At 39.4% G+C, this 22,771-nt stretch overlaps 2 protein-coding genes across 2 annotated transcripts in view; one reads left to right on the top strand and one right to left on the bottom strand.

The window, feature by feature from the left end:
• Positions 1 to 238: 238 nt before the first annotated feature.
• SVIP (small VCP interacting protein) lies at positions 239 to 3,061 on the top strand (the record flags this gene model as incomplete). The annotated part of the gene is made up of 4 exons (XM_079537025.1): positions 239 to 301; positions 470 to 520; positions 2,361 to 2,474; positions 3,047 to 3,061. 4 exons carry the CDS (start codon positions 239 to 241, stop codon positions 3,059 to 3,061), a joined length of 243 nt encoding a protein of 80 aa, XP_079393151.1.
• A 6,170-nt stretch (positions 3,062 to 9,231) lies between these two features.
• GAS2 (growth arrest specific 2) overlaps positions 9,232 to 22,771 on the bottom strand; it is a gene marked incomplete at both ends in the record, with an annotated part of 73,681 nt that continues 60,141 nt past the window's right edge. Inside the window, one exon of the mRNA XM_079537103.1 lies at positions 9,232 to 9,450. Coding sequence (XP_079393229.1) covers positions 9,232 to 9,450 — 219 coding nt within the window. The remainder of the gene's footprint in view (positions 9,451 to 22,771) is intronic.

Raw genomic sequence — 22,771 nt, 5'->3', positions numbered from 1 at the left:
CAGCCTGCCCTTACGGCCCAGAAGCCCACTGGTATTCGTGGCGCGTTGAAAGGATCACGGTCAGCAGGCTGAGCAAATCGATTCTCCGCCCGCTCCCTGCCCTGCTAAGGCCGCATTTAGAACAGTGCGCCCAACAGCCCATCCCCGCCCCCGGCGGCCCGGCTCACTCGGCCTTGTGACGGGGCGGGGCGCTGCCTCCCCTTCGGCGGAGCGCAGGCAGCCGTGCGGCGGCGCGGCCATGGGGCTGTGCCTGCCCTGCATGGGGGGCGCCGTCAAGGACGTGGTGGAGACGCCCGACCCGGTGAGTGCGGGGGATTGCGGCGGCCGCCCGCGCTGAGGTGCAGGCCGCGCTCGGTGCTCTTCCCGCCCTGAGGCCGTTGGGAGCGGCCGCTTCTCCACCCGGGAGGCCGTGCGGGGGAAAAGCCGGATAAAAACGGGTTGGAATAACCGTCTTTCACGTTTCCTTTAGGAAATTAAAAGAAGACAGCTCGCAGAAGCTGCTGAGAAGAGGCAGATGGAGGTAACTGCGCCTGGCGCAACGCCCTTCCTTCAGAATGTGTTTAGGTGACGGTTGCGTGGGGAAAGGAGCTGCGGTTTGTGCAGCAAGCCCATCAGGCATGGGTAAAAGGAATCCACCCGTAACCTTGAATCTCAAAGCTTGGTTTGGGCTTTTGTTTGAGGATGACTCCTTTACATACACTTTTGAGAAGTACACAAAAAACAATATCCTCCTGCAATCGTAGAATGGCTTATATTAGAAGGGACTTCAAAGACCAGCCAGTTCCTGCCCCCCCATCAGCTCTGGCTGCCGAGGCCCCATTCAATCTGGCCTTGAACACCCAGGAATCGGGCACTCACAGCTCTCTGGGCTGCTGTGCCTCACTGCCTGAGGTGAAGAATTTCTTCCTTACGTCTAACCTGAACTCTCTTACGTTGCTGAAATGGTTTCCTTGGAGGAAGTTGCAGTGAAGCAACTTTAGTTGCAGATAGTTTTGCAGCTGTACTAGCTATTAGGCTAACTAAAGAAAACGCAAGAAAACAGAAGTATGTGCTGTTACTTTCTGTAAGAAGAAAAAGAGAAAATTCTGCCAGGATTTTGCAGTGCATTTTAAGCCCTGAATGCTGAGTAACAGATAAGATAGCTTGCTTGCCACCTAATTCAATTGCCCAGTATGAGAGGCAAAGTACTTTGTCAGATGTTGTCTCTGCTTGAGATTTTCCTGCACGTGAAAGGTGCTCTTCCTTCTGGAGAACATACGTTCCTAACTTACATAGAAGGCCAGGTACCCAGAGGCTAGAAGTCACAGGATATAATTTAGTCAGTACTTGTTGGTAAGATTTACTATCGTTGCCTATTGCAAATTATGCTCTTTGTAAGTGCCTTGAATTTTGGGGGATATAATTTCTGTTTTCCATTTGTAGATTTTAAGGTTTTCTGCATGGCTCCTGCTGTATTATCAGAACCCTGAATTTAACTGAAAATCAATTTGAAGAATATTTTCTTTGTCATTCTACAGCATTAACTATGTTTTCCCTGTATCCGGCATTCCTGCCATCTAGTCTAGGGCTTTGCTAGGCCATCATTATGAGGATGCAAAGCAGACAATCAACAACAGGTTTCTCATGTATGTGCTCCTGCAGGATACGGTACTGCTGCCCACAAGACCCCTGAAGGAAGACCTATCACACAGGCTGGTTTTCCCACACCACTCTTTAAAAGTTGGATTTCTTAAAACCTGGGCATGCATTACCAGCATGTTTTTGTTGTTGTTTTTTCTATGCACATAAGGGCTACATCAATTTCTGCCATAGCAATATGGAGCCTGCAGCTTTTTCTATCCACTTACTGTTAGAATAGAAACTGTCATTATTTCCACTGTAAGTATCCTATCTTTTAGATGTCCATATGACAAGAGAAGGTGAGAGATACGAAGGAATTAGGAAACAGAAAAACTTCTCGGAAGTTATTCTACCTGCCTGAGTTGTCTCTTCCTAGTTAGTTTTGTTCATAAGCACAGAATTAGGCCCAGACACTGGAAAAATCTAAAAACCAAATGCTTGTGGGGCTTATGGGAAAGAGAAATCGTGGCTTTGAGTCTTCAGACATGCAAACTAGGTACGTGTGATTATTATGTTTATCTAGATGTATGAATAGGAAACAAGACTTCTTTCATGTAACTACAGGAAAGACAGCGTTCAATATCTAGAGGTATATGAAAAGGTCTGTTCTTTTGTCATAGTAGCATTTACATACTGCTCCAGTCAATTCATGCCAACCAGAGTTCACAAAATGCTGTTGCCAAGACTTCCAGTTTGGCTTTTTCAGATAACTGTCTTTCTGCAAATGTGTTTTCTCACAGGCTTCCTCTCGAGGTATTAAGAACACTTACTCTGTAGAGCAAAAGAAAAAGAAGCAGGAGGAAATAGAAAAAAGAATGGCAGCATCAGGTACTGGAGGAGAAGGAGGCCTGAGAGTAAGTTTAAAAATGAAACAGTGTAATCCAGTGAAGAATATCCTGGTTTTTGTTGTTTCCCACAAGATGAAAATGAAAAACCCAGGAGGAAGAGAAATGGAAGCATGTGTCATTATCATACTGTGTGCTCAAGATTTCATTTCTGAGGCACACTGGGACAGCATGGATGGCAGAGAGCTTTGTTTTTCTACCAAAATCCCAAACATACCACACTGGCATATGTCCTAATGAATTCTACTGCTGCTGTGACTACAACTTTTGTGAAGTAAACTTTGAAGGCAAATTGGAAATTTAACAGAATTAGAAGCTCTCTGGGGCAGTAGATGTAACCAGTTCTTCAAACTCAGGCTTCATAAGCATTCTTCTCTTCCCCTTACTGCTATACATGAGGGGATTCACATTAATAAAACTCTGGGCATGGAGTTTTGTGTCTGCCATCAGCAAGCACCGTGTCCATATCGCTTTCAGGATATAGCCTATATTAGACTGGGGAGTTTATTGCCTTGTGGTGTAGATATCTTTCTTCCTTTTCACACAAACCCGTGGTTCACTGTTGTTGTTTTTGTGTGTAGTGGCAGGTTGGATAAAGAAGCGTGACTTCTGGAGAAGAGATTGATTTTTACTGCCAAGAACTTGCCAGTTTCTGCAGCGGAGTGGCACTTACTCATCATGTGGCTTCTTGCTGTTTGCATACAAAGACTCAGCGGTACTTTGCCATCATAGGAGGGCAGATGTGCAAACAAGTACTAAGAAAATGAACAACTCCAGCCTCTGAACGATTAGGTTTTGGCCAATTTTTGTTCTGTGTGCGCATATTTTGCTTCCCTATCAAGGGAGCAAGAAGGGTTTTCTCACAAAGAAGTGACCTTTACCTGTAAGTCTGCGTGTGTGTTATGTGGTCAATTGGTACGATATCTGCGTATGTCCAACTTAGGCACAGTTCAGGTGCCCCTGCATATGCATCTCCCTTGGGTTTCCTAATTACTGTTGAACTACTTGAGGATTTAGCACCATTTTTTCTCTTAAAGAAAAAAAAAACAACCCAAAAAACTAAAGCAGATCCATAGCAGGCCGTTAGAAACTGAAGCTTTTTTTGTGACACTACCTAAAAAAATAAAATATCTTTATAAAGCTTGTTTTGCACTTGTAGCAAGGAAGCTGTTTTATTGTGAGCCTGACAGTTTTTCTCCTTGCTTGTGTATGTAAATTCCTTTAGAGTATGTATTTATAATGAACACTGGAAGGTAAACACTAAGTTTGAGATACTGTTGATGAATTGTTTTATTTTGAACGTAGAGGGCAGTACTGCACTTCAGAGAATTCTGAAAAACAAAATTAAAGACCTGCTCTTGGATGGTTCCTTTGATGAGATTTCTGTGCTATCTGGGTGGGTTTGTTACAGTGCAATCACATTTGCCAACTGCTTGGAGCTCTGCTGTTTTTCTTTTGTATCTAGTGATGTCTGTAATCCCTTTTCCTAATGTGAAACTGCCTTTGATTATTTGGAGCTGCCTAACCTACGGTAGAGCCAGACTTCCACACCAGTGACCTCAAGCCACTGCTTTGATAGATGAGCAAAGCTTGTTGCAGCATGACCAACACGAAGAGCCTAGTGCCTGCGTTCCATGGAGAGCATCGTGTCTGCCTCAGTGCATCACCGACCCCGTTTTTGACCTAGTTGAGGCTTCAAAGGCTTTTTTTTTTTTTTTTTTTTTTTAACCTTTCCTGAAGTAAATACTTATTTTTCTTCCCCAAATAGTGTCTCACGCTGTCTTAGGAGTATGGTTGTGACCCAGTGAGTTCCTGGCTTAGCCTTAGTCATTAAGTTCAGAAAAGAGATCTTACAGTAGCACCGGGGCTAAAAGCTTGTGTCCTTGGCAGCTGAATACCTTTAGCTTCCTTTGATTGTTGGCACTTGTTCACGTAACTGTATTTAAAAATAATAATAATAAAATGACTATGACCGATTAAGTATAATGAAAATACATCAAAATGTCATCAAATATTAAATGTAGGTTTGAAATGTGAATTCTGATCCAATATCTGTAGCAGTGGGCATCCTACAGAGATATTTATGTGGCACTCAGCACTGAGCTTTGTCACGGGGGCTATTTCAAACCTGTACATTCAAAAAAAGCAGTTTTTAAACAGGCTTCTGCACCATATTTAATTGTTTGGGTGACCCCTATCTGAACTCAGCCTGGGGAATTATTTGGGTGAATAGAAACACTTCTTGTTTTCATAAACTTTTTAGTAACATTTATTTCAGTGCAGAATAAAAGTAAAACATATTGCAGATCAGAAGTGCACAAGTAATAGTTACCTGAAAAATACCATTAAGCAGTAAAGGTAAAAGCTACTTTTAGAAATAGGTACCTCCCTGTTTCTTATCACCTTGTGGTTCACTAAGTAAATATCAAATATAGTAGGAATTTTGTCATTTCCCCTAGTCCTAACTGCTTGTTTCACCTTAGAGAATAAAACTGCTTAAAATCTACTCAGATTAGCTAGGTGGTTGATGCTGTTTGCTTTACAGCAGTGTAACTACCTCTTTTGTCTGCCTTCTGAAAGCAGGGCACTAGAAAAGCTCCTGGTAGCCAGAGAGCAGTACTCCTACATTGCAATGAAAGGGCTGACTCCCAGCAGTAGAACAATTGGTGCAGTCAGAGAGAGTGAAGCCATCTGCTACTGCATATTGTCAAACTATACTCATGATGCCACACAGAGAAGGTTTGGGGCTGGGCTTCCTGAGGTTTGGAAGGACACAGAAGCTGTGTGTCCCCACAGGTAGGTAGCACCGTTGTGAGCCCTTAGAACTAGATGGCTTCAGCATTTGGCTTTAGCACAAAAACAGACTGAATCTCTGGGATGCAGCTCATCAGACACAAGTGGTGCAGCAGTAGGACTAAGATCAAAGAACCTCTCCAGCACCATACATGTTTTTGGGATCTCACACATCTGCTTAACTTTACCATAGATTCCAAACAGGCTAAGAAGCAAAGCAATGAAAAAACAGTTCTTCCTTCCCTGTCAGGTACTATAATACATCAGCATCCAGCAAGGCAGTAGGAAATGCAAGCCCTAAAGGAACCAAACTATCTGTAGGATGCTTCTGTAACACTGTGGTATGACAAACCCACAAACATCTCCCTGATCTAAAATGAACACATGTAATGAATTCAGCGTTGGGCCTCATAAGAGGCTTGCTCTGCCCTCCCACACACATATATTCACACTTCACTATTTTGCTCATCCCCACCAAACAGCCCTTGAGCTGGTTACCATGGATTTTATAAACCTTCCCTGAAATGTCATTTAAAAAAAAAAAAAAAAAAAAAAAAAAAAACCAACAACAAAAACAACAAACCAAGGTGGTAATGCAAATAAATGTACAATTGTTACTAAAAAAAAAAAAAAAAAAAAAGAAAAAAAAGAAAAATTCTGTCAGTTCAGTTATGTACATAATCCTGCTTCGAAACAAAATTGTGGGTAGTATATGAGCATCAAGGTGACATAAGGTACCTCCTGCACAACCCAGTAACAGGTTTTATAATGAGAATTTCCAAAGTATTTCTGAATTGCTTCCAGAATTGCAATGCTTATTTGGTATTGTAGAACAACAGCTGTTAAAATCCATTTACACTGATTAACCATCTTGAGCCTTAGCACTGCTTGTTCACAGCTAATAGATGCTTCCATATTGCCTTTTTCTATGACCCAACTCAGCCTTTGAAAAGAGGCTGTGCTGCAGCTCATAGCAACCTGGTTGTATGTGGCTTTCAATATTCTCAGCATTCACTTTCAACTGAGTTATACAGAGACCAAGTAAGCCAAAAATCACTGTGAAGCACCTTTCCTCTCAGTTATCTTCTCATTTGATTGCATCACCTGGCTCTTCTACCAAGCAACTATTTCATGGTTTCAACAGGGCATACCTCAGTCAGAGGGTGAGATGGAAGTTGCAGATCCTTCCTGTTGATCCTCTGCTATTCAGTGCAGTCTCCTAAAAGTCTGGGCTAGATACCTTAATATCATATATTGGGAAAACAGAAACTGCAATATTACTCACAACATCTAACCAGTGAAACACATTTTCCTCCACAAACACTTCCTACAAGAACGCAGTTCTGTTCCCATCATTGTTAGATAACAAGGGCATTGTTTGCTAGAAGATTTTGGTAGTGTTTTGGCTTGGTAAATTGAGTTTCAGGCTCCTAACTACTCAGAGCAAACTGCATCTCAGTAAATTCTAGAACTCCTACGTCACCATAAGGTCTAATACAATAAGAAAAAGCCATTTCAATCACAAGATACACTTACCTCCTAAATGAGATATTCCTACCCTTGTTTGCATAACTGGTTAATTTACTGCAGTGGTTGGTTGGTAGGTTGGTTGGTTGGTTTTACTGCTGCTTCCACTTCAACTGCTCCTCTGCTCACCACATCCATCCCAGATGCATCTAATGCAGCAAGCCCCCACCTCAGTCATGTCAGGTGTTAATGGGCAATGCTGTAAAAAGTCCTGTAAGATCTCCAAGATCTCCCATTCTGTTACTGATTAAGCCCAGGTGTTAAGAACTGTTCTTATGTGCGTTTGAGAAGGTTGAGATTACAAAAGATTATTTTGATAGCTGAAGTCGAATGAGATACATCAGTTCTTCTTTTTAATTATTATTTAAAATCTTGGTTTGGATTTACCAGGATTATTTGTTGAAGCTTAATATTGAAATAAATCTAAATACACTTTTTTGTGTGTGTAACTACAAGCATCTGCTCTTAATCTAGCAACATGTAAATATCCAAACATTTCAAAGAAAACACAGTTATGTAAACTTAATCTTGGATGATGGAAACACAACAATTTATACTTGAAGGAGTAACCATCATTCCAAAAATAGACAACCAAAAACCTTCTCAAGTTTTTCTTCTCTCTTAATTTGCAAACAAATCTCTCTGCATATATTAAGAACATTTTTTTTTCCTCAGCTGTGCTTCTGTGCTTTCTTTTTTTAACTGATTTTGCTTTCCCATTCCCATAAGGCTTACGTTTCCCACTCCTATTTAGCCTAGGAAGCCTAAGTACCTTGCTTCTATGAAAATGTGCTCTTGCTATGGCCTTTCAAAGGTCTGGCTGAGTTTATATTTACTTTTCCTAGAAAGTTGCTTAAAATGAAGGCTACAAATGTTCTTTCTAAAGACCTGCTTGGAGTTCCATACTGCTGCTTAGTGTGCTGAGCAGTTGTGTGCTGTTTGTGTTGAGCAGATATTTGTAGGCAGTAAGGTGGGTGGTTCTGCCAAGCATGGTAAAACATGCTGATTTCAGTAAGGCATCCAGCATGAAAGAGGAAAGTCTTGATCCTATCTTGCTCTAGTCAGTAGAAATTTTGCCTTTAAAGAACACAGCAGCACATCCTTATATGTATACATTGTATGCGTTTGTATGCCTTCCAGTTCAACTTATAAAGAAAAACACAGAGGAATACCAACTGACACTTTAAAACTTCCAGAACAACTTGATCCTTTTCTTTCCTGCAAAGAAAAAATATTTATTTTTCAATAAAATCCAGGTATTTTCTGTGATATCTTGCAACACTCTCTGTTCCATTTCTTACAAGGTCAGTGAGAAGTTCTACGCTGTAGGCATCCAATCAGTAGCAGCAAAGCACAGGAGTACAGATTACAAATACCAAAAATGTGTATTTTTAAAATGTTTATTTCATTTGTAATGAAATAAGTTCTTCTCAAATTTATAAGTCAGTGAAATAATCCTATAAAATGATTTTCTGAAGGAAGTTATAAGGCACATAAATTACCAAATATAAACAAAGAAGAGAAGCCAAAATTATGAACTAAGCCCCAATACGCCTTTAGCTATTTTAGAGGTGTGTGAATGATTTACAAGAATGTGAATCACTCAACTGACAGGGTAATGAATATTTTATATTTGGCATGACCAGCAGAATTACAAATAAGGGGAAGGAAAAGCTCAGATTCATCTTCTGAACCCCCCTCCCTTGGCTGTGCATCCTGCTCGTACTAGCCAACACTATTGTCTGGGAGAGGAAGGGGCAACCTCTTGGCTTCCTCCTCTTTCTATATGGGGCAGCTTCGTCAGGAACAGGAAGGATCTACATGCACATCTAGCACTAAGCATTGTCTTTAGCTTTAAAGAGTACAAGGCTAGTGGGTCTTTCTTCTTGGGCTTTTTTTCTTAAGTAATCACTTTGGGAAGTTGTTTGGCATGCAACGAGTCTATACTCTGTTGGTTAAAAAAAAATCTTCCAACCCATAAAAACCAGTCAATTCCCATTTCAAGAGCCATTACCAAATAATTCTCACCAATACTTCTTTCCACCTGCATAGATATATTTTTCAACTAGCCTAACAGTCAAGGATTCAATGTCATAACATTTTCATACAAATATCTTGTATTATGTAATTTCTTCCATTAACAGGATTCACACCTTTATGTAACTCTGTGTATACATTCATGTATTAAAGAATAATAATTTGGCTAAAAATATATGTCTATTTCTTATAGGACTGTAGTAATTAACCTAGCAGGGGTATTTTGCTATAAAAGATACAGTACTAGAAATAAATAGTTCTACAATTCAGAGATCTTCAAAATGGGCTGCCATTTCCAGTCTGTCTTAAGTTTTCTGAAGTCCTTTTAAAGCATGAACTAAATTTACTACACTTGTGAAAATAATTTGGACCTACGTATATAGAGTCCCAATCGCATGGGAAGCTTATTTCACTTAATCTCCTTCTTGGTTTTGTAATGGGCAGAAACAACCAGATAGTTGTCTGGATTCATGTCCCTGAGAGTTGGAGACTTGCTCTGGATTGGAGAGGTTTTCCCATCTGCTCGTGAGATCTGCAGCATTCGGCATGGGTCGTGCTTCAGTAAGTAACCTGCAAAAGTCTCCCATCCTCCTCCAACACGGACCATCACATGCTTGTTGTGCAGCATCTGAAATGACATAAGAGAGGAAAACAGAAGTCTTCAAGGCGAGCCAGTCAGTGAAATTTTTCCTACTGGAAAAAACTGCACTTTCTCTATATCCATAGACTTACGTTAGTAGTCTGCTTTACAATAAAAGGACAGAAAAAGAAATAGTAAAATGTTTGCCATCTAAATTTCAGAACTATGAGTAAGAAGAAATGGTAAGAAAGTGAAATAGTATCTTTAAATATTCTCCTGTTTGATGTAAACATGTCTACATGTTTTTCAAGTCATACGACACTGTGATCCTGGTCTTCATGTGTTTAGCATAAACAAAGCAGGTATGGAACAGGGGTGTTCCTCAGATGTGTTGGTGAAGATACTATTTTATAGGTCTAGAAGCTGGCTTATCTATTCAGGATAGATGCAAAGAATCATTCAGCCACAGCACAAGAAATTAAAGATCTACCTTGTAAAAACACCACCCTTGGACGAATGCCTTTAACGCATTTCTGGCAATGGCATTTGGACTTATGGCTGTGATGGATGTGTGCGTTGTTCTGCATGCCCACAGCTCACTAGAGGGCTGATACTATTTACAGTTCTGAGATTTATGCCACCCATTAACCTTTTGCAACAATCTAGATCGGTAGGCACAGCATAAAATGACAAAGCAGAAAAATAAAACCAATAATCTCTCATTAAACAAAAATACATGATAGAAGGCAAAAAGATAACTCTTCAAACCAAAACGTATGAATGCCCTACCTCAGCCCAAAAATACGCTTTTGACATGAATAAAACATAAACTTCAAGCCCTCATTTTGAATTTAAAACTGTATGATCAGCCTACAGCAGTACGGGATTTGAGTCATGTCTTTAGTCATAAAGGAAGCAAATGTTTTTTACGTTAAATTGAAAAGTGCTGTTCAAATGCTGACAAAGCCTTGAGATAACGGTTTACAGAATTTTGTTTAGCACCTATCTCCTATTTGAATGCTTATAAACTATATCTGGAGAAATAACCTCCCCTCCACCCCCCTCCAAAATTTTTGGAGTAAAAGCATTTTCAAAACAACTTGAGTCCACTACATCTGATACTGCAGTGGGATTAAGTGAGGTGCTGCTGGATTTCAGCTTCCCCATGTTATGAGAGGGGTTCACTTTCCAAAAGAAGGTACAATCTGGACTTTTGATTAAGAGTTAGGAATAGAAAGTTAGTGAAAAGTATATTTGGTTCAGTTTCCCTTAAGGATTGCTGCACAGACAAATAAAACGTGCTGCTGGCATGTTCTTTCCTGAATCTCACTTAAAGGTACATCTTCTATCTTACTCCTATTGGATTGGAATTCCTTGAATGCTTGCCTGCTACAGAGACTGGATTTTTCTGCATCCTAAACAGTTGTTATTTCTGCTGTGCTATGCCACAAGTTCACCATTTTAGTCCTACAGCCATATTTTGGTTTCAGTTACACCAACACAAATTCAGAAGAACTCTGAAGTTGTTCCAGATTCACAGAGACATAAATGAATTCTCTTACATATAAGTCATGTATATGGATACATAAAACCACTTTCCACTCTAACACATTTCAGCTGAAGGTGAAATTTTTGTCTGTGATTTTATAATCCACATCATCCAGTTTTTCCATTACATGAGAGCTCTGAGAAAGAAAAGACTGTATAGCATAATAATGCATTTTATTCATTGGTTATCGATGTCAAATTCATGACACTCATGAATTTTCCCACTGCTCCACAGCAAATTATAACAGCGAAAATCCTTCCTGTTAAATCAAATCTAACAACGTGTTTGAGATTGCTGTGAACCTTCATTATCTGTGATGTGTGTGAGGCAAGGCTGCCACTGAAGCTGTTCTGTATACAATCTGTGTTTCAGCTGAAACACTGGAATCTTGTGAGGGGCAAACATCTAAGAAAACATTATCACATAATAGCATCACAAAGGAATAAAATATGGATTGTTCTGCTATGCATTAAGACTAAATCAAAAGATTATATCCACAATATTCTTCAGAAGTCAGGTTAAAAAAAAAAAGCTGTTTCATTACATAGAACTTTGGCTCCAATGTGAAATATTGTTTAAACTGTTTTGGTTATCATATAAATGAGTTTAGAGAGCTTTGTGGCTTATTAAAGAGATATTAGGTTGTATGTAAAGATATTAAGCTCGTGTAAATTAGCATAGTTTTACTGAAATGAAAAAAAAAATCCATTCTGCTTTACAGGAACTGAAAGTCTGGCCTGATGTTGTTATTCTTCAAATCATATTACAATTTTCTTTAAGAATATTTCAGAGAGAAGAGGGTATCAGAGGAATTGCATGTGATAAACCCCAGCCAAGTCCTGTAAGAGCCAATGGAAAGAACCCTACTGTTTAATGGAACCAGGACTGGGCTCTGCAAGCCAAACTCAGCAACCTAAAGCAAATCATGGTCTGGAGTCAGTCAGTGTGACTTTAGGCCAGCTTCAGAAATGATGTAGGCTACATACTGTGAGTTTATGGATTGTAAAATCCAAAGGCATTCAGCAAAATAATGCAACTCATCACACCTGTGGCTGCACAAAGAGAAATTTGCACTGCTGAGGTCAGAGGTTAATGAGATTGGGAACGGTAAGAATTGGATGCATTTCAATTAAGTTTTACTGAATACAAGCCACTGTGATGCACTGTCATCTGTAGCTGTAACTCTCATTTCTTGTATCCTAGCAATTAGGGGGGCTTTTTTCAGAATTATTCAGAACTACAAATTAAACAGGCTTCTAAATATATATTCACAATTACTTCAGAGGCATTGCAGGCCAGAAATAAGAAGATCCCAGTGTTGGTAAGGTTTAGCTTTGTGAACCCAGCAAGCTAGAACATCTCACCACCACCACCTGGCAGGCTTTGAGCCCAGTGGTAAGCCCCAGAGTCACACTGCACACCTTTACACACACTCAGATTCCAACATTTTTTGCTGCAAATGCTGCTGATGCTATTAGGGAAGCATTTTGCTGCTATTTGACTGTACCACTGATAGAGTGATCTCTCCTCTCTAGCCAAAAGTGACTTTCTTAGATCTCTTATACCAATGCTTCTAAATATATTTGAAAGAGGAAATCAATTTTCAGAAATCTGCAGGTTGCTCGGTGCGTTTGCCTAATTCCCCAAGGATTCAGCGACATGAAAATGCCATCAAGAATGTGTAACAGTCTCCTAATAAATTGTTGCAAGACACATAATTACAGACATTAAAAGTACATCGTTGGCAGAGATTATGAAACCTAATCTCTAGAGCTCATCATAAAATTTAGAGCAAAATCATGCAATGCCATCAGATTTAAAAGCTAGTTAGGTGAGATTTAGATACATTTCTATTTTTAAAAGTTTCCAACCACTGCAACATCCATTTTGTATCACATGTTGCTGCTACTGCCTACCCAGAGTTCACTGGTGTGGACAAAAGGGGTCATGGGAGCAATTCCCAAGAGAATGTGGAAGGAAAAGAGCTCCCTGCAGCTGTTATTATCATTGGCTTTCATTATCCTTTTGTCATTGGACTTGGTGTGTATGAATGTCTTCTCAGAGAAAAGGGTGAGGCTGACAGAACATAAGGTTGATTTTAGATGCTTAAGAACTCACATGTGTGCCTGAGTGCACGTCTAAGGAATCTGAGACCTCAACTCTGCAAATCTGGAAAAGTGCAAATTGTGGAGCCAATTCCGGGTATTAATTAGTCATCTGCACCAGAGTAACCTTAGAGCATTTCAACGTGCATTTTGGCAGACAAATTTATCTTAGTCTCTTACAACCTGAATTACCCTATGATCAGATTGCATAAAGTAATATGTCACTACCTGAAAAACATGGAGAATACACCCCCCCCCCCCCGCCCTTGTCTTGTTTTGTGGCTTCCCTCATTATGTCACCTCTTATCCAGTCCCCTCTTACTATAGGACTACAAAAAGCTATTTTAGATGATTTCTATTACGTTTAAAAGTTTGAAAGGATGTGACATCTATTGCTCCAGTAATTAGACATAGTTTTATTTAGGGACCTCCTCTGAGTTTTTGTTGTTCTAAAGCCCCAGTAAGTCAGCTCGTGCTTCCCCTCTCCACAGACATGATGGTGAGATGGAAAATAGCTTGTTTGCATTTCTTTTTCATTTTCAGGGATTTGTACATGTTAAATCACATGAAATGAAACTCCCTTAGATGGAAAAAGGATTTTAAAAAAAAAACTCAACTTGAAATAAAGATGTCAAGCGCTGATGGTAATTGCTTGTCACAATATTTCTAGCTGTGCTAGAGCTGGGTTTTAAAAACCACCCTGTATGAGTTATAAAATAAACTGATTTTCATGTTATCAAATACTCTAAGGGGTATCCACTCTGTTTAGTGAAACCATCTCTTACACTATGTTGTATATACAAAGACTGCAGTAGTATTTTAGAAATGATCTATAAACTTCATTAGTTCACGTCTATGTTTTTTAAACAAATCAACTGCAAACATTTCTGATTTTGTAATAAATATTTCTGGTGGAAAATAAGGCCAGAATAAAGGCATTCTTCAAAATCCCTAAATCTCCATTTTGGGGAAAAATAACCTTTATTGTTTTATGCCTGGTGATATTTCTCACTGAGCAAGGAGCTCAGTTTTCATGTAGAACCTAATAAAGCTCCCAGGCACTTCAGCAACACCACCACGCTTATCCGTGTCGAGTGACTGACATAAGGGGGCAGGGAACAAAAAAAGTATTGACTTAAATAGGTGATACAAAAATTTCATCAGCGTAGTTCCAGCTGGAATGATTTCCAGTGGCAGTTGATATACTGAATCCTGATAGACTTTCCAGGAAAAGCAACCACAGAGGCTCACACCAGTAGAGCCTTCTAAGGCTCCTACTGTAATTTCATTACAGTAAATATAGACCAAGCCTTACAGTAGATGCAGATCAGAAAAGGTTCCTGTAATCCATTGAGTTATTTTTACAAAGTCTGTTCCAGATCTGAAGATTGAGCAGAGGAGTTTGTCTAAGCAAATAGTAAAAGCATGTGTAAATACTCAATAGGCAACTTAAACATGTTGTATGAAACTGAATACGCAGATGAAAGTACCTGCTTCCTGTTTTCCAAAATTTGGCTGTATCATCAGTCAAAACTAACCAGAGAGGGCTACTGACCTCTCTCTCTGAAGACAGGACTTCCATTCAGGATGCCAACTACAAGCCAGACAGTCATTTTAGGCTTATCTTTACCTCTTTAGAGTTCACAGTCTATTAAATGAAGCTTTCTTCAAAGCCAAGATGAGTAGTAATTTCCATACGTTCTCCTAGCCAAGTGTTAGTATATTAGAGTGTTAAAGATGGAAGAAGGAATGTTAGTGGTGCAATAGATTATGCATATAAGAACATCCACCTTTCACCATATATAGGCCAGCATCCTTGATCCGGCGCCCAAGTAATCACATAGTAAAAAAGAATAAGGATTTAGGGCATGGTGATGTATTTTGGTACCATTTGCCACAGTTAATTCTAAACTCCTTCAGATAAACGTAACAGTTTATTAATTACTAACAATTTATTCTTCAGCAGTGAGTGAGATGAGAATCAATTATCAGTCACAGACAGAGCTGTACTTTTAAAGAAGACTTAGACTTTACAATAAGGCCATTTACATTCAAGAAAAATGATTTACATTCCTAGTTCTCAAAATGATTCTTCCAGTTTAGGCCTTTGCCAATTTGACCGAGGAAGTGTTAGAAGCCAGAGTTGAATCAATTCTTTTCAATACTGTGTATTAAAGGGGGCAATTACAAGTACTACATTATTTAACTGCCTTGTTTATGTTTCCTCCCTTGCGCATGGAGTTTTCTGTGATAAATGAAGTTGACTGAAGATTGTTCCACCCCTACATGACAATGAAAGTGGAAAAGGGAAAGGTGTTGAAAACTGATGCCACAGACAAAATGCTCACCAGCAATACTTAGAGCATAATGCTTGCAGTCTGCACAGCACTAAGTACTGATATTGAAATGATCCATGTGCGATATGTAAGTAAACTCCTGGCCTCCCAGCAGATTAACTACCATATGCACCAAAAGGTCTCAAGGGAAGCATAATAAAGTCTAATAAAACTGAATAAAACCAGTTACTCAACGTTTTCATTAAGTGACTGATTCAGTTCCTACTGAAGGCAATAGGAATTCAGTTCTTCAGGATGTAATTCAAGCCATGTTTTTCTGGAACCTAAACCTGACTCTTTTGCTAAAATAAGTTACTTTTTTTTCCTTTTTCTCTTCTGAAAAAGCATTAAGGATAAGGCATTAAAAAATTCTATGATGTCCTCTGTTAATTACACTCACTCCTTACAAAGCAGCCCTGTCATTCCCCTGTTCATCTCACAGATTTTTGTATGAAAAGCTGCATAGTAACGTCAACGTTTTTACTTCACCAAATCACAGTGGTGAGATTTCTCTCCTTTGAGAATCCAAAGTAGATTGCTTTCAACTAACTCAGTCTCATTTTACTGACAATCATTTCACTTCTATGGTGATTTCTCTTTTTTCTAGACTGAAGACTGATGATATTGCCCAGCCATCAACAGTTCATTTGGCAACCGCCTACGCTACCAAAACAAAACAAAAATCCCTACCTTTCCACCTTCCTTTCCATAAAAAAATAAAAAATTAAAAGTAAAATTAAAATAAAAAAAAAATAAAAAAACAAGTACAGGAACAGCTGACCTGAAATGAGAACATCTTTGCCTCTTGGGACTCCTTTTTCTTTTCATCCCCTGCCTCTCCCTCTCAGGAGGAGCTAAATGCTGCTCCTTTCTCACTGTTTATGTAGGAGTCAAATCCTTCCTGCCAAGCACCACCACAGTATGAAATTAAAAGATCATTTACATTTAATCACAGCACAGCAAACAATTATAATTTGGTTAGAAACCCAATGCTAACTGGAAAGATTTAGTAAAGTGTATGTTCCTAGAGCTTTCTACTAGTGGGGATACACACGTGGAAAAGTTCAGTAGCCTCTTTACAAGCTGATCTGTAATAAACTGGAGAGTTTATTAAGGCCTGAAAGAAGCTAGGAAAAATAATTGAGGGCAGAGATTAGGGTGAAGACGGAATTAATAGGATATTATGTGACTAAATCCTTATGCAACCTGAAAGAAATAGCAAACGATGGCTATGACACCCGTTTACAATGGTCCCACAATGGCATGCTTGTGTCGAGCATCGTGTGTTTTCATTTGATATTTCAGCCAAAGATCATGCTAAAAAAGCATGCAGACTCTCACAATTGGTGAGAGCAATTGCTGAAAGCAATGCTTCTGTAAAACTAGGTCTAACAGCATACCTGGGTAACAACGAAGATCAGCAATCGTGGATTTATCAGTGGCACAAACAGCAGCCTAGTGACAGAATGGGAAGGCCAGACACAGGAAGTCCCAGACTGTGGGGATTATTGAGCTGATAACAGATAGGTGACTCAGAAACAGCCACTGAAACTATGTAGACAGCATTAATTAAGAGCTTTCCCTTTCAGGAAGAAGAAAAGTTATTTTTGACAGCCATTAAGCAAGCAAGCACAAGTAAGTCAAGGAGCACAATGAAAACTGTACTAACGTGAGACAGGCTATTATAAGATGGAGAGGGAAATCTCAGATCAATTATATCAATAACTGAATGACAGTTTAATGACTCATAGGATAAGCTGAAAGAGTGACTTACAGCACTGTACCATAAATTATGGGATCTGGCATAGAGATTTTTCACTAACATGCAGTCATTTGAAGAAGCAGGAGAAACTGCAGAGCAAGATCAAGAGAACTGCACATAATAGCTGGCATCAGGACCTGACATACACATACACACACAAAGATATACATGGAAGATGATTTGAGGAGGGTGGGGTAAGAAAGAAAAAAGATCCACTTGCATGGTGAAATGCATGGAAGGATTTCATTAGGCCTAAGATTGATTCTAGAAGAGGTTCATTCTTGACACAGTAACGTCTTCCATGCCATTATACCACCAAAAAAATAAAAAATAATAAAAAATAAAAAATTTTGAATCCATGAAATTGCATCCCCACTTCTGCAAAAAGAAACAGTCGAGGGAGGAAATTGGAATTTTCCCCCTTTATGTTGTGGAAATGCAGCCCCCTCCCCCTGTTTGTTTTTGCCAAGTGGTTAAGTCAATATGTTTGGTATAATGGCACAAAACACGAGTGCATGTGGATTGAAACTAATAAACAAAATTGCCTGTTCCACTTCTTCAGCTCCAGATTGAACACATACATAGGAAGCCAACCTTATTTAAAAAGCCCTAGGCTGTAACAGAACAGGAGTTTAGCCAGTTTTCATACACCTGAAAAAGCCAGGAATTGGCTTAAAGGTTGAAACAAGCTGAAACTCAATCTTCATATGCACACTGACACAAGTAATGCAAGGATTTGGACATTTGGGATTGTCACTCTTGATTAAATTATGCCTTGTCTTACTTTTAGTTTCTGTCTGACACAATCTCACAGAACTTGGAAATAATGTGCACGTAGTATCTAATGAACACTAGACCTTAGCTGCTGTTCAGAAAAAGAATCCTGCGTAGGCGAGAGTTGTGTGTGTGAGAAATGACTCAGATGCAGAAATAAGTAAACACACTTGTTTATTCATTAAGAGGCAAGTGAGTTTCTGACAATTGGAGACTTTTATTTCTTGGACAAGGAGAAATAATGTCATGGAAAATGAATTAAATGCAGTAGTCATGCTTAGAAGGGCATGTGAAGGTGAAGAGATTGTATAAATCCAAGGCACTGCAGCTGGCTGACTTTGAGGGCAACGAGAGAAATAGTTTCTCTTTCCCCTCCAAATAAGGGGCCAGCTTCAGAGTAGATCTCTTGACTTGGGGGCCAGCCTTAAAGTAGATCTATTTCCTATTAACTGAAATATGGGACACTGAAAAGAATCCTAATCATCTCTAGCTAAAGCATTGACTCCCATCAATTGTTTCGTAGAACATGCAGGAGAAGAGTTGATGTGCAAGTGTTAAGGATGGAAAAAGAAATCAAGCAGAGTTTATGAGGTCAGGTGAAAAAAGTGTGAACTGGAAAATGCTCCCTCTGGATGGAGATATGGAAAACCAAACGTACTAAGATCAAATAATGGGGGAATGGAAGACAGTCTTTCAGAAAAAAAGCCCAAAAAACCTTACATTTCAAAAGCATAAGCATGAAGCTGCTTAAATAAGTCAATGAATGAATGATTAAAAACAAGAAATTGTCTTTACTCTTACCTTTGAATTAAAAGAAAAAAAAAGAATCAGTGAATCTAGGATTTCACCACGCAACTGCGTGTGGGTTGCATGTGAACACACTTGTGTTATAGCACTGCAGAAGTACGTGAAAATGTTCTTTTAAACCCTCCAGCACCATCTGTTTTCTAGCTATTCAAGACTCATTCTGTCTCTCCTAATTTCTGAATAACAGCCTCCAAAATAAAAAAAAGTCAAGTAAAAAAATTAATTTCCTGCAACCTTCTGCAATATTCTTCCCCATGCCTGTCCGTGGAAATGGAGTGCGTATGATAAGTGATGCAAATGTGTTACATATTGACTAATATTATCACATGCATTCCACTGCAGCAAGCTTTACATTACCCTAACTCTGCCTGTAAAGTTTGACATTTCCAATTGCTCCAAACAGCTACAAATGTACGCAAAACTGATGCAGAAGATGAATGTTTGATTTGATTCCTTCCTTGGGCACCCTTATCTTCAGGATACCAGCATCATAGATCCAGCAATTACTTTCCTATAGTTGTGATCTTTCTAATACTTGTCATGAAAGTGACAGTAAGCTTTATTTTTTTCCCCCCAGACCTCTGCTTTTCTCAGTGGACAAGACAGGTATAACTGTCAGAGGACCACTCTTACCTCTACAGACAGCAAACCCAGAGGAAGCTTTCAGAAGCGATGTGACAGGAGGAGCATGCACTAGTACTGAATAACACCCAACTGGAAGGTGGTTTTCACGTGCTTGGAGGAAACAGACAGAAGGGAACATTTGTTTTAAGTCATTTACCTCACTTAGAGCATGAAAATTGGGCGTGCTGTAAGTGACTGGAAACTCATTCAGCAGAAAAACATTTCATAAAATCACAGAGTGGCTTGGATTGGAAGGGATCTCAAGGATCATCAAGCTCCAACCACTCTGCCACAGGCAGGGCTGCAAACCTCCACATTTAATACTGGACCAGACTGCCAAAGGCCCCCATCCAACCTTCCTCTGAACACCTCCAGGGACAGGGCATCCCCTCCTGTCTGTAGGCTCCCTTTAGGTACTGAAGGCTGCAATGAGGTCACCCCGCAGCCTTCTCTTCTCCAGGCTGAACAAGCCCAGCTCCCTCAGCCTGTCTTCACAAGGGAGGTGCTCCAGTCCCCTGATCATCTTTGTGGCTCTCCTCTGGACCCCCTCCAACAACTCCCTGTCTTACTTGTGCTGGGGGCTCCACACTTGGACACAGTACTCCAGATGGGGCTTCACAAGAGCAGACTAGAGGGGGACAATCACCTCCCTGTCCCTGCTGGCCACCCCTCTTCTGATGGAGCCCAGGATACCATTTGATTTCCGAGCTGCAAGAGCACCCTGCTGGCTCATGATAAGTTTTTCATCTACCAGGACCCGCAGGTCCTTCTATGCAGGGCTACTCTCCTTCCAGTCTGTATATATTCCTGGGCATATATAGTCCAGCCCAGGTGCAAAACCTTGCACTTTGCTGTGTTGAACCTCATTATATTGACCTGGGCCCACCTTTTGAGTCTATTGAGGTCCCTCTATCACTTCCTTACACTGAGTCACTTCAGTTTAAAAAAAAAAAAAAAAAAAAGTAGTTAACCATATTTTAAACTGAAGTAAAGCTTTCAGTATCTGTAATTATATTTTTCGTGTCACACAGAGATACTGACAAAGTTCATGAACACAACCTGCCCAAAGCCAGAAGGTAAAATCTGTTTCCTTACCTCAAACAACGCGAGATTGATCTGCATTTCACACAGACCTCAATTTGTTAGAGAGAGCTTTAAACCAACAGCATCTAGAGACAGTCCACGCAGCTACCCATAACTCTGCTCTCCTAATTCCCTCTATTTGCATGTCTGGATTTTCCTCCAGTTGAAACCATATGGTGTTGAGAAATAATATGCCCATCTTTCACCTCCTATTTAAATCAAAACACTGGCAGTCTCCTTAGGGGCAAAAATCATGATCCTCAACTTTAAAATTATGCTTAAGGTTACTAAGTAACATTCAAAATTAATTTCAGTTGAGATAAGTATGGCAATGTCCTCAAGTTGACCGATCATATTTCAGTTTACTGTGTTAAGCCTAAAGTCATAACATTTTGGAAGAAAAATCCAAACCACAAACCCCAATGTTAAAATGAAATCCCAACAACTGGTGCTTTTAAACATCTCTTCTTGGTGACTTCCTGGGCTTCTACAGATCTTGCATGCAAGTGGTCATGGAGAGCATGGATCAAGGATTCAGTATGACTTGCCCTTATTCAGCTTTGTATAGCTGTCCTTCTCCATGACCTTGAGAAATTAAGCCCACAAACAGATGGATTTCTCTCTGACTGCATATTCATTTACTTTGTCTAATCTGGTCACCTGAAAAGTTAAGTAGAATCAGCTTTTAATGTTTGGTTTTTGTTTTGTTTCGTTTTTAAATACAATAGTTCTTACAGTAGCTAACATGACAGACCTGGCTTTGATTATATCCTGCAGACTCCACTACAGGATAAAACGAGAACACAATGGTTTTGTTTTTTTGTTTTTTGTTTGTTTGTTTTTCTACACTTAGCTCTGATCCTAACCGCCTTACATTCTTCCTTTTTCAATGGAAGAGCTACTTTGCATAGCTGTGAATCCCATGCAATAAATATAACATTTCTTTAAATAGAAACTTTTGTAGCCTGGCATAGCAAGAAGCCACGCACAAGGTGAAGTCACTTGTATGAGAGAGTCTTACTCATCCACAATATTTAAAGCCTAGTCAGCAACAGAAAAGTACAGTTGCATCAGCTACCACACAAAGAAAAGGATGATGACTAAGATTATGTTCATCTGCCCATTAGCGAGTCTCTCAAAGGCATCACTCTTACGTATTTCGGAAGAATAAATAAAAAATGAGATGCCTCCAGCCATCACGATGCAGTTCAGCTGTTTAGCATGGCCTATTAAAAAAGAGCAAGCACACAGCACACCCACACATTAGGTTTGCAGTTACAGAAAAATTCACAAGGAGGCAGACAAACACCATCATCATTTAACAGCAGGAGAGAAAAGAACAGAAAAGGACGTTCAGGAAGAGTGAAGATCTTACAAAGGATAGTTAGGACTGTTCAATTTGTTTGTATGATGAAAACCACAGGAAACTAAAAGTTTCCATACATCTTAAAGGATTAAAATAAACAGACGGACATATTTTATGTTAGCAAACTGCTATTTGCAAAGAACTTAAAAATATTAGGCACTGTATCTGCAACAGTATCTGCTACTGCCTCTAGAGCATCTCTGTATTCCATCCAGTCTGTACTCTATGGAGATGATGTTGCCTTTGATATTTACATAGGCAGTTATTATATCACTTCCTTGTAAAGTAGCAATAAAGCTATCAAAGCAATCAAAATAATAATTAAAAAACACAGTTTCCGCATAAACTAAGCCCCTGTCTCACCACGACTGTTGCTTATAATAAATAATCTTCCTTCTCAAAACAACAAAACACAATGCTTTACAAATAGGATGTTTTAATGAAATTTAGTGAAAGTGAGAAGTCTAAAACTGAGGAAGCCCCAGCCACTGGCCTGGCTAGATCATGTGTCAACAAACAGAAACGATTCAGGAAAAGCTGTAATATGCCTACATCCCATTTATTCCTGTGCCAAAGAACTAATGTTCATTTCAAAAGCTTTTAAGAGCAATACAATGTCACACAGAAATAAAGCCATTTGTCCTTGGTTGCTTAGCAATCCTAAAATAGAGTTGTAAAGAAATTCATGCAGCCATTATTTGAACTAATTCAAAAGGTTACATATAATTTTCTAGTCCTATAATTAAATACACTTAACAATATGGTCTGTTAGGGGACAACTATTCCTTTATAATCCACTTTATGAAAAAGACTCATTAAAATATAGCTACACTGAGGATGTTCCTTTCAAATTCTTTTCTTAATGGCAACAAGAATGAGTAAACACAACCAAGGTACATTTACCACGTTTAAGAATGGGTCACATTTCAGTTATTTAAACTCCCCATTCTGCCTCTGTCTTTC

The sequence above is a fragment of the Tetrao urogallus genome, assembly GCF_951394365.1.
Source record: "Tetrao urogallus genome assembly, chromosome: 6".
Lineage (NCBI taxonomy): Eukaryota > Metazoa > Chordata > Aves > Galliformes > Phasianidae > Tetrao > Tetrao urogallus.
Note: the sequence above shows the minus strand (reverse complement) of the source record. Positions and strands in the feature narration are given on the sequence as shown.